This window comes from Antrostomus carolinensis, unplaced genomic scaffold (genome assembly GCF_000700745.2).
Source record: "Antrostomus carolinensis isolate BGI_N321 unplaced genomic scaffold, ASM70074v2 scaffold24449, whole genome shotgun sequence".
Taxonomy (NCBI): domain Eukaryota; kingdom Metazoa; phylum Chordata; class Aves; order Caprimulgiformes; family Caprimulgidae; genus Antrostomus; species Antrostomus carolinensis.
The window spans coordinates 1-17455 of NW_010338237.1; the positions used below are offsets into that span (position 1 = coordinate 1).

At 42.0% G+C, this 17455-nt stretch overlaps 1 protein-coding gene across 1 annotated transcript in view; it reads right to left on the reverse strand.

Annotated features, from left to right (window-relative positions):
• Positions 1-737: 737 nt before the first annotated feature.
• Positions 738-17455, reverse strand: part of LOC104530762 (FYVE, RhoGEF and PH domain-containing protein 5) — a gene marked incomplete at its 3' end in the record, with an annotated part of 40922 nt that continues 24204 nt past the window's right edge. The window contains exons 3-5 of the mRNA XM_010175449.2: positions 7950-8008; positions 7809-7839; positions 738-889 (exon numbers count right to left, since the gene is read on the reverse strand). Coding sequence (XP_010173751.1) covers positions 738-889; positions 7809-7839; positions 7950-8008 — 242 coding nt within the window. The remainder of the gene's footprint in view (positions 890-7808; positions 7840-7949; positions 8009-17455) is intronic.

The window sequence follows — 17455 nt, forward strand, 5'->3', positions numbered from 1 at the left end:
TGTACTTGGGGTTGCCCCAACCCAGATGCAGATATTCTTCTTCCAGCAGTTTGGGAGACTAGGATCTGGCAGCCTCGTTTAAGTTAGAGGTCTCCTTAACTGAATGAATTTTTGAGCTTTCTCTGTCCTAGGCATGGTCTTACTGTCTCCTGGAAAGACTTGGTTTTTGTAAGGATGTTTGGCTTAGGTGGAGTCCAACAGCAAGCTGACAGTGTCTGTTTGGCTTGGAAGCCTAGCCTGTGCAGAGCTCTGCCTTGGTGCTGGCAGTGAGGGGGTATCCCTTATCTGAGACCTACGCAGTTGCTGTGTTGATTTCTGTAAGCAGATGATCTTCTTTAGGATCCGTTCTGATGTCTGCTGTTCCTGCCTCCCATGGCATGAGTCTGTGACCTTCAGGCCATAAGTGTGAAGCTGCTTGGTGATGACTATGAACTGGCATCGGGGGATAATGCATATGAAGCAGGCTGTCCTCACACTGACTGATGGGGCCATTTCGGAGTCATGGGTTATGCACTACGCAAATATTTCAGTATTTGGTTTGCTCAGCCTGACCACCTCTTAATTTACTTCCTTGCTGCCTGTATGCAAAATCTGCCAAAGTAGTTCAGGTTCTACTCCTTTCATCTCTGCTGGAATCCCAGCCTCCCTGCTAGTGGGGTCAAGGGGACACTAATGAGTTCACCCACCTGCTGTGGAGAGTATGTTAAGGCCATCAAGCCATGCCATTCCAAACTTACCATTTAAGAACTCTTTCTTCCAGTTCTCGAAGGATGTCTTGGTGTAATTCATAAATTTCGGGGAGTTCACTTAAGGCCTGCTTGAGTTTAACTTCTTCCTGTTCATTTTCATCGTCTTCTCCAAGCACTTTCAAGATACCTTCATAGAAATCCTGTGAACAACAATACAATTGTTTTGCCTAAGAAATTAGGCAAACAGACCTGAAGTCACTTTTCTGAAATTATCATTACAATTTCTTGACTCCTAAACTATGCTTTCTAGGAATTATAAGATATGCCATCAGTAGTGATAGTGTGCTCAGTATAGCAAGGGGATCATAGCATATGTTTTCTTCCATCCATTAGTTTATACACATTTTCAGCTGAATTCCACAATGCTGTCAACCCAATATTGAACATTTCACCTGACCAAGCCATCAGATCCTTATGCATACAGTGAGTTCAGTATCTTTTTATATGCCTTTTTTTTCCTTGCTTTTCTGGATATAGTTGATCTCATTTTTATAGTGTTTCTTAACTGGAAACATAATATTTAAAAATGAAGGATGATATTCTCCCATCATTTCACTGGGTCCAACAGCTTGCCATGAAAAACATCAACATCTGCATGTCGTGTGCTAAAATTTGCAACATGGATCTCCAAATTAACTTAAAGAGAGGAAGAAGCTACAAATTTAAGCTATGGAACAAATAACTTTTCCTATGAAAATTAACTGAAGTATCTTCATGATGTTGGTAATAAGGAAAGGAAATCTTAACTCAAAAGGAGGCTGACGCAGTGCTTTGAACAGCATCTGCTGTTCTTGCATTCTTGCAGTCACCTGCCAGAGAAAAACTATATAAATTTATACCAGCCAAAGGTCTGACCTCTGATGCTGTTGTGGCTGAATCAGCTTCCCTGCTTACACCGCTGCTCTGTGTTAAAGAACAGGAAAGGACTAATGGGTGAATAAATTCACCTAGGATATTTCTTCAGTTTTCAAGGAGAATTCTGTTTGGGCAGATGTGCGAGTTTCCATTAGGGAACAGAGCTGGCGGGGGGGAAGAGAGAGTGTATAGAGCAGATGCATCAGTGGAAAACCTTGGCCATTTTTCTGCCTCTGTCCTCTGGTGGGGATACTGGCACTTCAGCTGCAGAAATCCTGTCTGCACACAGCATATTTGCCTTGCTCATGCCACAACTCCCACCTGGCATCCAGACTTTTATACTTTTCAATAAATAATGAAAATACATGCATCTAAAAAATAATTTTCAATGTATATCTAGAATTGTAATTGCTTTCCAAATCAAGCTGATATTTTAATGAACTGATAATATTAGGAAGGAAGCATATTTGACCCTTTGTGAGTGGGACAGGGAGGTCAACAGGAAATCTTACTGCAGCCCAAACTTAATACAACTGAAGTCTACTCTGATTGCATAAAATGGTACTGCCTTTTACAACCACTTTCACTTCTAAAATGAAGGTGGATTCAACAGATACTGCATGTTACTCTTTTGGACATCTAGGCATTACACCTGCAGGGAGGGCAAAAGTTCAAAGGGAGAGAAGAGAGTCTCCATATTAAAGGTGAATGCAGGCATGAGACACTGTACAGGATGCTGTGAGCCAAGTCTGACTCGTGGGTAGTACCTGGAGGTATCTTCATTACGGCGAGCAGCCTCTCTCCTAATGATGAAAGTGAAAGTAGCACCCCTGAATTAAAAAGTGGCACATCTCCTGTAGCACAGGGAGCGACCCTTGATCTGCACTGAGCAGTGATCTTCCCAAATTTCTCATTATTGAGCTCAGCAGAAACAATGCCAGATGAGCAGCAGAAAACACTATTGCAGCAGGCACAATTAATCTCTTATCCTGCCATTGCAGGGTACAATCTAGGTCAGGAAACCTGACCTCAACACACACATGCAGTCAAATACACACATTCATCCAGAACACTGCAAATGAGTTTGAGAACTGGCAAGCTGTACAGTATGCATTGCGAATACTGTCTTGGTGGGGCTTATTACCAGGGAATTGTCCTGATGCCAAATGTGCTAGTGGGACTTCCCTCTCCTTTTAAGAGATATACAGATTATCTGAAAGCTATTTTGGCTCAATGTTCCCACTGCAGAAGCTCCCTGGCTGATATATAGTTATTTTCCCACTGCTGATGAAGACAACAATGAATAAATAAATTAGGAAAAAAAACAGCCTCTGTAAGTGAGGGCAGGCTATTCTTTTGTGACAGCGTATCTTTATGCTTTTATAAGAGCTTCAGAGGGTCTAACAGCCAGCTAGCTCTTCATTTAGCCAGCACGTTCCATTCACTAAAGCATTTAATTAGGAAAGTAATAACTTGATTGGTCCAGCAGAACTTTGAATATCATCCAAGAAATTCATGGTAGTAAAAAAGGCTGAGGACAGTCATTCACTGGAAGTGTAAATAATTAGAAAGATGGAGTTCTGTTTTGTCTAACATGTAATAGTGGCTCCCAAATCAGATGTTTATTTTTTGTTCTTGAGAACATGCTGCCCACAAGAATTCTGAAAGTACAGTTCAACCAATGAGCTTGGCTTCATGATAATCTGCATTTAGGTACCTTTGAGTTAGTGACTTGAGCACTAAGTTGATTTTTTTCTTTTTTATTTCCTAAGATTTATTTTGCAGTCAGAAGCCTTGGAATGCCCCGTGCAGGTTTGGATCCCAAACTGCTCCAGGGGCTGGAGAATCAGCATGTTATATCTATTAATATGATACTCATATCCATATCTTCAAATGCTGAGGAAGCATAATCTGGGTATAGGTGATTCTAAGAATTGTGGCCCGTTGTCATGAGGAAAATGCAAACCAGGAAACAGGATCAACTTTCTTTGAACAGGGAGGTGTTTGGACTGGTGTTTTTTCAGTGCAGAACTGTCCTTTTAGGTACCCTAATTCAGTAAATGCCTCTTAGGGAAGTAATAATGACTTCAAAGCACAAAAAGGTGATTTACATACAAAAAACAAAGACACAATAAACGTGAACATGGTATACTATCAAGCAAATGCTTGATCCCATGCAGCCTGGGATCCTGAGGCAGTCTGAGTGACACTAAATTTGATTTGTGTACATCTAGGAAAGACTGTCTGAAGGGAAGCAAAAAACCAGACTCGTGGTCCTTGAAGGTGATGTGTGAAACATTAGGCTGAGAAAGCATCCTGTAGCATTTGTGTTCAGGAGCAAGCGCTAAGAAAAAACCTGCATTACTGGGGAAGAAATAGAGGAGAAAAGAATGACAAAGTTTGAGGATTAAATAATCTTGAATGAAATACTAATCAGCTTTGGAAAGCTAAATTGTGAGTACCAGGAGATCAGGGACCTGGACTGCAAGACCCTGCCAGTCCCATCTGCTCAGTCCAGAATGGGTTCTTAACTGCCTGCTCCAGAGAATTGCATTACCTTTGAGCAGGGCAAATAACAGCTAACCCTTTAGATTATTATCATTAGTACCACACCAACTGATACGGAGTTTGTGAGCTAACACAATGTTTCCACTCTTTCAGTTCAATAGCAGAGTGGGTGTATGGAAATGTCATCATTTTGGCAATCAATCAATTTATTAAAGTCTCCACTGAAAGGCCAAACAGATTCTGTTATGCTGAATGAATAGCAGCTTCAGCCAAGCCTGGAAATGAGATGGGAAACTGCTCCTGCTGCAGGCTTCAGAAAAGCCATTTTTTCCTTTCTGAAAGCAGCTAGGGTGTGGTTTAGTTCCTTGCCTTTCTTAACAACATGTGGGTTTATATAAGAAGATGAGACTTGAGACCTCAAGATGTGCATTTAGAAACTGTTTTCTTGAGAAAGCTGGTGATGGGGAACAGAGAGAAATGTTTGCCTGGGCCGAGATAACGCTGTTGAGGAAGCCTGTGGTCCTAACCGGCTATGAATGGGGTGTTTTACCTTGAGGGCATTTTGGTGACTCTGTGGTCACTGGTGGTTGCTTGTGACACCTGCCAGTGGGACCTGTGTCAACAGTGAGCGCACAGCAAAGCACAATTTTTTACTGATATGACTATTCCTAACGCTATTCAAATACACAAAATGGCGTAATTAGTTCATTGTAACTTTTTCCACCATGACAGTATAGAAAAGCCTCAGTTACTCGTGTAGTCTGAAGGACTTACATGTTGTTAAATTGGTAATGGTTTCTCTAGATTTCTGGAGTAATACACTGGGCATAAAGATGGGGTGGGTAAGGTTACAGCGCTGGGATTGTGGCTTTCTAGATTGAACATGACTGCAACAGAGAAACCTGCAGCTGATTTCAGAATGCCACTGCAGTAGGTAGCTATCATGCAGACATCAGCCTATAGCACTAGAGATGGGTTACGCTAGGGCCGTAGGCACCTGATAAAACACAAAAATGAACCCTCTGATCCTGCTCCCGTAAAGATTTTTGATCTCTTCTAAACTAAGGAGCGCCTGAACTTGCTGTCAAGTGTGAAAACAGACTGGCTGTTCTTCTCTTCTCCCTCAGTCTCTAACCCAGGTGCCATTCATACATCCTCACTGCTTAGAAAGCCAATTCATAGAAACAATTAAGTCTTATCTGAGAAACTTGCTTGTTAACTCTCGTGAAAAAAGTCTCCAGTAGCCCCTAAAGGAGTGTATGCATTTGATGATAGATACTTTGAAGAAGGATACTTTTCCACTGCAGCAGAAAATCATTAATTAAAATTGCACAAAACCTCATTCTAAAATTGATGCTGGTCTTTCTGAACTTTCTAACTTCATACAATGGGAACTGGGACAGGGAAAGTGAAGAGTGCATGGTTACAGTGATTCTAACATGTCAAAACCTATAAGTGGCTTCACTTTGCAAACTAATGCATTCATTCAAAGGTTTACTTTACTTTTTTAATTTGAAATGTTAACCCTTCTTTGGGTGCTCTACCTTTCATAATTAAGGAAATAATGAGCATATGCAAAACACTCATAAGATCCCTCTACTCCAGTGGGATGGGCAGGCAGGGAAACAAAATCCCAGCAAAATAGGATTCAGTAGAATATTCCATTACATGACTGAAACGTATATAAAAACCAAACAAGTGCTTCAAATTAAGACTGATGACTGACAGAAACAGAAGATCTCACCCAGTCGTAAGGGTGCTATTGCTGCTATTCTTGATAAATTAACCAGGTGATCCAAACCTAATGATTAAGTATGATTAAAACAGAATCAATTTTTCTTATGCCCTAAAACCTTAATTCCAGGACTGGCAGGCCAAGCTCCAGGTAACGTTACTTATCCTCTGTAATAAACAACTCTGCATAGAAACTGTCTTGAGTTCCCCAACAGGAGAGCAGGGAATAGCTACATTTTTGAATCAAGCCAGGAAAACGCTCTGTTTTCATTCCCTTATATCTTTGAGCCAACTCTGGAGCACTGCAGCAGATAAAATTAGCAATCAAGCAGTTTTCCCCTAACTAATCTATGAGCTTTATTTTTTATGAAGAGTCTTTTTATTGGGGATTACCAACAGTTTGGAGTCCCTCCAACTAGAGGGAAGCAGCATGCACTTGCATCCATAAGTGTTTCTAAACCGAAAAAAAATTAGCAGAGATATAAACCAGAATCCCTGTCCCATGTTAAAGTTGTTAACTTTAAAAAGAGAACAAAAATGACATTTCCTGTTCCTTCTAAAGTATTTCTACAGGCAGAAAATAGGATTATGGTGAAAATGCATAAATTACTCATTTACACACATAGCGTCAGAGCCAAATTCATTACACGGGGATTTACCAGAGGAAGGAGAAGAGAGCAAAGTAAGTCCTCAAGGAACTAGGAAAGTCCTGAAACACTCCTTTCCTGACACAGCAACAGCATAGGCAAGGCATCCTGACAGTACCATGATGCTACAGCAGCCATGAGAGCATGCAGCTGTTCATGCTGTGGCTAAAGGCACTGAAGTACATTGCAAGATTTGGATCTATACATTGAAGATTTTTCAAGCCATGTTAGTGATCCACTTTTATCTCCTAGAGGTATATGGAAAAGCTAAGATATAATGCAAAGGAGAGACCTCTCCTAGACACCTCCACTAAATAACAGTGCGCTGAATATGCATTCTAGTTCAGCCCTGCACTTGCATGCTGTCCATAATGTACCAGAATACAAATGTATTTGGAAATGGAAAATTAAATACATTAATAATGTTTTAATTGGATGCATCTAATGAGGATGCAGCGTGGCTAATACTGTCTGTGCATGGTAATTTCCTGTGTGTGTATTTCTCTTCTGATTTAGAAGCTGGCAGAGGCTTTTATCTTTTTTTTTTCCCTTGGTGATACTTTCAGAATCGTAATTTCAGTAAGGAGTTCTGTGGACATTCTTAATGATCAGAAGCCCTGTAGCCCACAGTCCACAGGTGAAAAAAAACCACCCTGGCTTCCCCAGGGAACAACGGATAACTACAACTGTGTCTCACTAGTGTCAAATAATGTGTCTGGCTGTGCAGAAATCAGAGGAACGCCAGGATAGATGAAGCAAATGGCTAGGCAAGCTATCACCAATTTATCAAAATATTGGTAGACTCCAACTAAGCAGCTAAGTCCCTTAAAGTGTTTGATTCCCAGATGACCAGCTTGGCAGTTTCTGGTTTGTTGAAATGCAATCATCTGCAAGGTGTTTGTCACATTTAAGGCTGCTGTCCTGCCTCTGCTGCCCAAGCCTGACAAGGCTCTTAAGCTTTGGCAGCTCGCTTGAGAGGCACAATAAACTTCTGTCTGTCTCTCTTTGAAGAGAGAGGGTTCACTCCTGTTTATCACCATCTTCTTTTCTGCACTAGGCTTGTTCTGCAGCTTACACCAGTCTCAAGAGCCCCAGCAAGCACTGTCGGCCAACACTTTTCCCTGTGAATGACACACGCTAGATGTGAGGATCTTGTAGCAAGAGCAAATTGGTTGCAGGCATATTCCTTTGCAATGGTTCACAGTAAGCCATTCCTCCTCAAACTTACCTCTGTCCCTTCAGTGCTTTTATGTCTTCTAAACTGCAGCTAAGTAAAACGGCAATTAGGTTTGAGTGATTAAAATTATTTCCTTACCATACGTAACAGCTGGAGCATCTCCACATATCTGGGGAAAGAGACAAACTTTTATTAATTGCCATCAAACCAATGCTGAAGGGTGGATTGCATAGCTTCAGTTTTAGGAGAGCAACAGCCAGGTTGTAACAGTGAACTCACACTTTTTCTGAAGACATGAGCTCCTGGGCAATGAGGTAAGCTCTGGACTGGCCTTCTTTCTGTCAACAGCGAAAAAGAGAGACAATTAAGAGATGTCTCATTTAAAGAAGCTGTGTTAGAGAGCACTTTGAACTGACATATTCCTTTAGTAAAAATAGTGACCAGGCTTTTATTCTTTGTTGTTCAGTGTTTGGCATCCTGAGTTCTTTCTATGACAGGGTGTTTCTGCAATTCAAATACTAATACTATAGTACAATATAATAGCTGCTAAGGAGATGGCAAGTTTGAAAAACTTGTTCTTATTGAAGAAAGAGAGAAATTTTCTGTTGAGTTTTACAGGTCCAAAATTTGTCAGAGAAGCAGAAGGTGCTTAGCTTTGAATAGGCTAGCTTCTTGGGTGTTTAGGCTCATACCATGTGTTTCGTACTCTCAATTACATGGAAAAGGGAGTTCTTTACCAAATAGTGATACCCCAAGCTGTTCTGCCTGCTGTGAAACCTGTGGAAGAAAACGGAGCAGAGAGCTTTATTGCATGGTAAACAAAATGTCTAAGCTAAATGGCCATAAATATCTCCAGAAAGCAAACAGTTCAGTACTCCAGCTTGAAATCTCAGTGGCATCTACTTAACTGATGGTATCTTGGAAGACACAGAAAACTGTGAAAGAAGGAAAGTGTATGGCTCTGAGGTGTGAGTGGCTAATTAGGGCATTTTGCTCATCCTTATGGCAAGAAATGACCAAAGCATGGAAATATTTACTGAAAGGAATCTACTGGAAAAAGTTTGACTTAGCAGTGGTGAAGTAGGGAACTAAAACAATAGTCTAGTAGTAGTAAAGGAAAGCAGCCGACAGTGACCTAAAGTAGACTCAGGGGAGCTGAGTTCAGCAGCAAGACTTCACGACACTTTGCCAGACTAGGTATGTTGGAAACCCACTGCTTACAGATACTGCTTCTGAAAGCCTACTCAGGAGAGACTGGGACTTGCTGAGATACGATGCAATCCCTTGATGTAACAGTCAGGTGGCAAGTTTGTGGCTATATTTCCTCCCCAAATTCTGCATGAGGGGGCTGCTAGAGGTCAGGGAACATGAAGCTTAATTGGGACCCCTCATAAAATGTATTGATAGGACCCCAAACCCAAATTCAGCTTCCCACAAATGCTGACTTCCCCGATCCCACTTGATAGGTAAGCTACACAATTGGGATTTACATAGCAGATCTGAGCAGTAAAAAATGCCTAAGCCAGTTCAAGCTAAATGCATTATAGACTTTTTACTCTCTGTCCCTCCTCCTCATTAGCATTCCCTTGGGATGCAGGTGTTCTGGCACCTGATAGAAGTATCTGATTTGCTCAAAGTCCCATTCTATCATCACAGTGTGCCACCTTTTGTATCTACAGAGGGATCAAGTTCTGGATTTCAGGATTTTCTTCCCCTCCCAAAGTTTCTGGTTCATTCTGCCTGCAGTAAGCTGCAAACAGTATAGGAAAGAATGAAACATTCCTGGAAGTGCTGAGAGCTGAAATTCAGTCATGTGGATACTTGGAGTGTAAAAAACCCAGTAGCAAGGTCAACAGAAACATAATCAAAGCTATTTCACTGCCAAATATCTGTAAATTAAAAGAGGAATATGTGATGGAACAGAAGTTGTATTTTTAAGATTCTTCTGGTTTTAATAACTTCAGGTATTCATTACAAAAGCAAGGAATTCAAGCACCATCAAGGGATTTCACCACTGCCTATTTCAGAGGAACCAAGGGCCAGTCAAAGCATGTTGCAAATAGATGTGAGTTTTAACTGCACACATGAGCAAAGGAAAGGCTTCTGTTTCTGTGAGGAGACTAAAGATTCCTTGCTGCTCTGTGAGTTTTCAACCTGGGGATGATGGACCCCAAGGAGGATTATGATCTGATCAATAATGAATGCAAGTGAAAGAGTCCTTGAACCCTGATAATGATGGCTTAAATGAATGAAGCTTCATGTACAGAAAATGAACAGTGTCACAGGGATGTTTTTTTCATCTTTCGTTTGTTTCTGTGTACTTTCAGTGGGAGGCAACTGAAGATTGCAAGAGGCAAAGGAAATACCGAGAGTGAACTATCAGTCTCAGAAGTCTAATCCATCTCTCCTTCAGCACCAGGAGTCTGAGGGCAAGTCCCCTAGTGCTTTGTTCCTTTTAGCAGATGGGTGCCAAAGAGCATGCTTTGAATCACTTACTTTTGGAGAACTACACTACAGTTTAATAGAGTGCACTAGAAAAATCTTAATTTTTTTTCTCCTTAGGTTCACTTTCCTGCTGGGAGCAAATACTTGATTGCCCCTTTCCCCCTAATTCCACTTTGTGAACACCTCTTGAAAATCATGATGTGCCTCTTCCTGGTTGTCCTAACTGCTGTAGGAACACACTAGAGGCCCTGAGTTTTGCATTCTCTCTCATTTTCTCTACACAGGCATAGCAGAGCACATGAAAGGGGGTGTGTTTCTTTCTGGGTCACCTGGCCCCATGCTGGCTGCCCAACACATCCGCTTTGGACAAGCCTGGCTTCGCAGTGCCAAGAAGCACAGTGCATTTCCCCAGCAAGCTAGGCCTACTTTCCCTTTGCATGCACACATTGTCACACTCTGTAATTCCTCTTACGATTAATATGTCTTAGGCAAGAGACAAAACACAGGGACCGCAGTGTCACATAGCCTGTCTAGGGCAAGTTTGAGACAGTGTCTCTAGGCGTTGCCTGTCTTGTGTTATTTAATTGTTTGTTTAACCAGGAAATGAACTCTGACAGTGACCAGAGACAGACTTCTGGGAATAGGGGATAGAGGGGGTGCAGGTTCCTCAAGCATCAAGTTTCTGAAACAAAGTCCAAGTGATTATTATAACACTGCCACACTCCCACCTTTTTAGTAATCTTTACTCTGCGCAGCTAGTCCTGTGCCCAGCCCTGCAATTTGGTTCCTTTCCAGTTCCCACTTCAGAAGCTGCACTCTGGGCCTCACTGCATGCATCTGCTTAGCAGATGGAGGCCATGCAGCCATGTGGGGACCCTTGTCTTTCTGCTTCACCGAGTCTTCTTGTCTCATAGCCTCATTGCCCCATTCTCTCCAAAACCAAATGCTTCACAAAATGCTTGCAATATACAATATAAAATTGCAGTATATAACTGAAATACCTCCCCGTTCTCTCCACTCTGAAAAATATGCTGGTATCAGGAAGGTCACAAACACAAAAGCACTTTAACTAGGAGCTTGTACAGTTGCTACAGCTCAGCTGATCAGCATGCCTTGTGAAGTAAAGGTGATACTGTGCAATCATCTCTCCATTGGCTAACAAACTAAGCCCTACAGCCCTCCTCCAAATGGATACCAAGTTTACTGATGGAAAACTAAGACCTAGAAATGACTTGTGACTTGCTCAGAGTTTCTCCTTCTCCAACAGCTGATGTTTCCCAGTGTATAGTGAAGCACATCACCACCATAAAACTTTTGTTTAGAACAATAAAGACCTAAAAGCCTGCAGCTCTTTAGAGAGCGCACATGTGAGCACAGCTGAAGTATTAGTCTTAGGTAGTTCAAACTGAGAAACTTTAGGTTTCATGTCCCTTTTGTGCCTTCTGACAGAGCAACCGTTCCGGCAGAGAAGGGCCAAGTAGTGAACAGTGGAGAAAGGTGGCTAATGGCCCATGCTGAGTGTGGTAATGTGGCACTTAACTGTTGCAGGATTCCCTACTCTGTGTGGTAGTGATCCCATTAATGTAGGGATGAGGTCTCCACACTGAGTCATTTATATGCTCTGGCTTTGTTCTGAGCAATGCCAAGGCATCTGATGTGGGCTCTAACAGGCAGTGCTTTGATTAGATGGTACTTTGGTGACAGTGCCAATCACTCCCCTCCAAACCCAGTGCCAGCTCTCTGCTGTGCTGACCCAGCTGTTTGCAGGACCTTGATCAGAACCAGACTGGTCTTCTGACCCAGCTTAATAAACTGGGAGGCTGGGGGCAAATTGCCTCCGTGGGGCTGGAATGGGGTTGTATGGCCTAAGAGCAGCACAGAACAGTTCACTAAAACTGCAGCATTAATACTGTGCAAGCCACGCATCTGGAATCCTCAGGGAGTAACCCATCATGTTTCAAAAGCAGGATGACTAGTCAAGACACAGCAGCAGCTCCGTTCTTGTGTGTGCCACTGGGTTGCCGTGCTTACGTGGACAAACTGCATCTCCTCGTGCGTTTCCCTCTGTGTGTGTCTTATTTCACAGACTCCTCAGGGTAGGTGCACTGTCGCTGGACAGTAGCCAGAACAAGAGCGCTACTGTCGCAGTCAGAGGCTGACAGCAGTTTGCAAGCTTCAGCCTCTGAGCTGAGTGACATCATAATGCCCCTTTTGTAATTATTATGAACTGTGCAGCAGTTCACAGTGATGTCACAGTGGTGCCAACAGTAAACCAAGGCATTACAAGAACAAGTGACTTTTTCAGGCTGGCTCTGTGAATTAGTGAGAGAGAAGGAAAAGCAGTCCACATCTCCTGTCTCACAGGCCCCTTCCTTGAAGAGCTAGATTGCAGCTCTCCTGGGGAATCTGTGTAATTATGTAAAGAGCTGTCCCTTGAAGGGCATCTGAATTGGGTGCTTCCTCAAGGCACACAAATCTGTCATTCTCAACTCGAGCATGTTTCAGTTTTGTGTATGTGTGGGCATGTGTGTGTGTGTTTGAATGTGTGAAGGTTAAAGGTTTGCAAAACTGAATGATTAATGATATCTGGAAACCAAGCCCACCCAGTGGGAATGGATAAGGAGCAGCAAAGGCAGTTTTATGTACTGCTGCCATGAGACAGTAGCTGCCCTGCTTGTTGTGAGACCTTTGTGGCTAAGTTTAGTGTTCCGTTTGTGTGAGGTGCAGGTCCCCTCCATCTGCCCTACTGGGTTGCTGCCTCCCTTTTTGTCCACTGCCTTTTGTTTTGATACCTGGGAGAAAGGTGGAGCATCTTACCTCCAGTGCTGCCTCCTCACAAGTACAGCATTAGGGATGTTTTCTGTATGAAGCTCCCCTTTGTGCCCCGCCCCAGAGCACACCACCATGTAATGGTAATGAGCACCCCTCCAGTCTGGCTAAGATTAGATGTATTACACCTAAATGACTAGCCAGAATGCTTTGGGTTTTCACTGGCATAAAATCCAGCTACATCTGGTCTGAATTCCCTTTCTTTTACACCATTTTGCTGTGGTTACATGCTATTCACTGCATTACAGGCTTTCACATTTTGCCACAAGGGTAAGATCACATCTCTCCTATGCTGCTGCATACAGTTCCTTGTAATACATTGCTGGTTTTAAACTAAACTCAACAGTATTTGCATACAGATAGGTTTACTATTAGATTTCCCATACAGTTAACTGGCAGACAGGTCTGTGTTCTGCATGAAAGAAATGTCTTTATGTTCCAGCTATGGCTTTATTACTTGTCCTAGGATTTGTATTAATTTATTTTCAGAGTGCTTTATAGACTATAATTCTTATAGGTATTCACCCAGATTAATCACATTATTTTCTTATTATTCTTCTGAGATTCCCTTCAGTTCTTGATTACATCAACTCCCTTCTGTGTTTACAGACCCGTTTAAGAGAGTGTTTTTAATTGTTCCTTTGCCTAGTGGCTTAATGTAGGGTTTGCTGTATGTCATTCCTGATTATAACAAGAGTTCTTAAAATAGCTGATGTTGCTACAATATTCCTAGCACCCTGTTTACCCAGCCGCTGCTTTCTCTTCCAAAGGCAAACTGTAAAGGAAGACTCAGCCTCATCACTTGTGGTGCAAACTGTGCAACTGATGGCAGTCTAAATGCTTTCCATTGACTACTGGGGTTATTTTTAAGCCTGTTACTTTGTTTGATCAGCATAACTTTAGCATGTGTATGATACAGTCTGGATCAAGCAGCGGGATGGAAATGGCTCTTGCAGCCCAGTCCAAAGCAACACATTCTATAGTGTTGTTACAGGACCCTCTGCATGGCTCTCAGCAGGATGCCAGAAAAATGAATTCTTAAATTGGCAGATTGGTTCTTGCCCTTTACTTATCCCCACAGAACCCAACACCTGTGCTTCATCTCCATGTATTTCTTTAGAAAATTTTCACACCACTGTGAGGCCTCTGCTGCATCTCCCTGGTTTGTCCCACAGGTGTTTGCCTAACTTACTTCCCCAAGTAGAGCTGTTACTATAGTGGTACGAAGGCAGATGCATTCCTGATACTATCACGGAATGAATGAATCCCTTGAAAGGCTTGATGTTTCCACAGTGAACCTAAAGGCTAGCACCTAGCTTTCTGCCTTGCCTGGAAGTTTGTTCTCTAATCTCCATCAGATGTTTTTTTCTCTTCTCTGGATCCAGCATAAAAATCACTCCTCCTAGCTGGTTTATCTTCAGCCAGATGGAGGGTTAGGTGTGGTAAAAGAATTGTCTTGGGGCTCCCTTCAGTTTAATAACAATTGGAGGTTGTAGGAGGTTAGTGACAAAACTGGCCAGAAGATTCAGTCTTTAGAAGTACCTACAAGAAAGGAACTGTCTGAAGACTCTTGCTTGAAGATTCTGACACTAAAGTGAGAGGTGCAGACTATGGAGGGGGTAGCTGATGATGCAGCATATGCAGCATCTTCCTTAAATTACTGAGGGAACTAAAAATCTCAGATCATAACCAGCAACAGGTGAAACCTACCAGCATGTGTTGATTTTAGTCTATTTCAAACCACGTAGCAGAGCTTTTCAAAAGTAGACTTTCAAGATTAAATTGTCTCTATTTCTGATCTTATTTTTAAGACACAATTCTGAGACTGCTGCAAAAACTAAGTTCTGCCAAAGGGAACTCAGTCTGAACTTAGTGTCTAGTCAAATCTGAACTATTAATCTCATTTCCCCTTTAATTCCTTTAATGCTCATTAGCTAAGTGGGTCCCAAATGGATTTATCTGTTTTTAGCAGTAAAAAATAATTGAGAAGTTCAGGTTTGAATCCAGCTAAATGATGAGAGGAAAAAGAGGAAAAATCTGGGGTTCTACATCCTGGACTTTGAGAATTTGTCTAGTGAGTGAAGGTTCAGAGGTAGAAGATAAAGTCCTTATTTTATTTGATACAAGTTTTTTGTTCCTAAATTGAATCCCTAATTCAGATTTTTTTTTTTCTGTAGGCAGCTCATATAACCTTGAGAGCCCAGTACAGAAAAGCCATGTGTCACCTTCTGATAAATTGGGAGGGATTTAATTAAATGAACATATATAAAAGACACATGAATGAAAGATAGCCCAGGAGCTCTTCTAAATTAACTTAACAAGAGGGAAAAAAAGAGTGAATCTCCATCTGTAGTGTAAGTGAAGGGCATCGCTTCTTACAGTACAACCAAGTAGAATCACAAAGGTTAAGAAAACTTCTGTGCCTCTGAGTTCTCTAGGTTGTTATCATATGCCATCAGACTGAAGAGAAGGAAAGAAAGTGCTTATTTAACCAGAAAGAATGAATTTTCACTGTTAGTCTCACACCGAAGAATCAAAACTGCCAGGTGACTTCTGATGACAAATCCTCAGCTTCTCAGGGTCTGAGGTGCTCCCAGTGGAGTAAAAGCAAAAATTTGAAACCCCTCTCCTTTTTACGTTTTTATACTACCCCATTCCAAATAGGTTTTTAGTAATAAAAATTCCTGTAACACAACAGAGTTGAAAGACCCTCTTTGTTTGCTTTTTAAAATAAAGCTGATAATGTAAAAAATAACTCAACATATATTATTCATCATTCGAATCGTTTGCTGGCCTGTTCCAGCAGGCCCTATAAACTTCTCCACACTGGTGTGAATCTGGTCCCCAGGAGAGCAGGGATTCAAAGGAGATGAGCTGTTGAAACAATACCAGAAAATGTGTGTACAAAACTAATTTTTAAAATGATATTTACTTATAAAAATAAACCTTAAAAAGAAACGTCAGAGGAAAAAATTATGCTGCAAACTGGAAGTCTTGTGATTCTCCAGCAAGCACGGTAGGGGAAAGCAGGTTGAGAAAAACCAAAGCATGGTGCTTGCATTTTGGTACAGGAATTCATTTATGACAGTGAAAGGCGTCATGTAGTATCCAGCTCAATGCAAATGAAAATCCTATGTCTGAACACAGGGAGGAGATTTTATCATCTAAGCTGTTTCATGCCTTTATTAAACTAAGTGTCCTTGAGGAGGAGAAAAACCAACATATCCCGGAAGGTTCTTTTTTTGTGTGTGCATATGTGTTTTTAAAATCCAAATTAATCTCTTAGTAGGCCAAACCCAAGCAGTTATTTTAACAAGATTAGCTCATTTCAAAATCCATGGTACTATTTTTGGCATCCAGACCAACACGTCTCTGCCAGTTCTCCCCAGGTGACAGTGCTTCTGAAGTCTTTCATGTACAGCCACTCTGTCTTGTCCTGAAGATTTTGCTCCAAGGGATACAGCACTTTGTTGGGGAGCTAGACAGTTCTTTGTGCTTTGTCATGATAGAGACAGGTTTTCATAGGACAGTTAATGATGCCTTGGCACCCAGAAGATTTGCATGAGAAGACGATAAAAAGAGGCAGGAGCAATGGAGTAGGAAAAACAGTCCTCTGCCAGCCCTCTGTGAAGATACCAGTGCTTTCTGAGACAAGAGCTGTGGACAGATGGAATTTATCCCTTTCACTTTTAATTACAGTGAATTGGAACCTCTTGTCTCTGACAAAGAATCTGCAGCATGGCCTGCATGAGACCTTGGAAGATTCGCATATCACTATTATTCTGTGGCTGGCATGGGTGAAAGACAAATTAAATATATTGTATCCTTCATGTCAGAACCTTGCACTGACTGTTTTTCCTAGGAAACTGGGTCTTCCCTGGGCATCTTTGGATTATTGCTTCACACAGGCTGTTATAGAGTGGCAAAAGAGTCCTAATGCTAGGTGGCCTCTGACTGCCTCAGAAGCCACCGCTATGCCCTGCCTCCCCACTACCAAAACCCAATACACCAGATCAGGTATCAGCTTTAACAGACTGGGGACAGCTGGGACACACGGGGTTTGACAGGATGGTTCCCAGGTTCCCCTTAATCTGTCCAAACTGATGCATTCCCTAGAGAAGCTAGAAGAACAAAGATGTTCAAAGGTGTCTCAGTGCCACGTTCCATCTCTGCATCCTTTCTTGGTCCCACATACAAGCACGTCCCCTGACTTGGCTCACTAAGCAAATGGCTTATCCAGGAATGAAATTAGTGCTGCTTCAACCTTTCTTTAAGTCTGTAGCCAGAGCCCAGTAGATTGCAGAGTGGTTAATCTTCCTACAGCTGGAATTATAACCGGCAGATCAGATTATGTCTACTTTCCTGGCCTTCTTGGCAGGGTAAATAGCCACATGCACTAATTCATCAGCCATCTTGGGAATATGGCCTGTACTCAGATGGACATCTTTTAAGACAGCTTCCCCAGGAGCAGGTGGAAGTCTAGTCCTGTGTGCTAACCAACCAGACCTGTT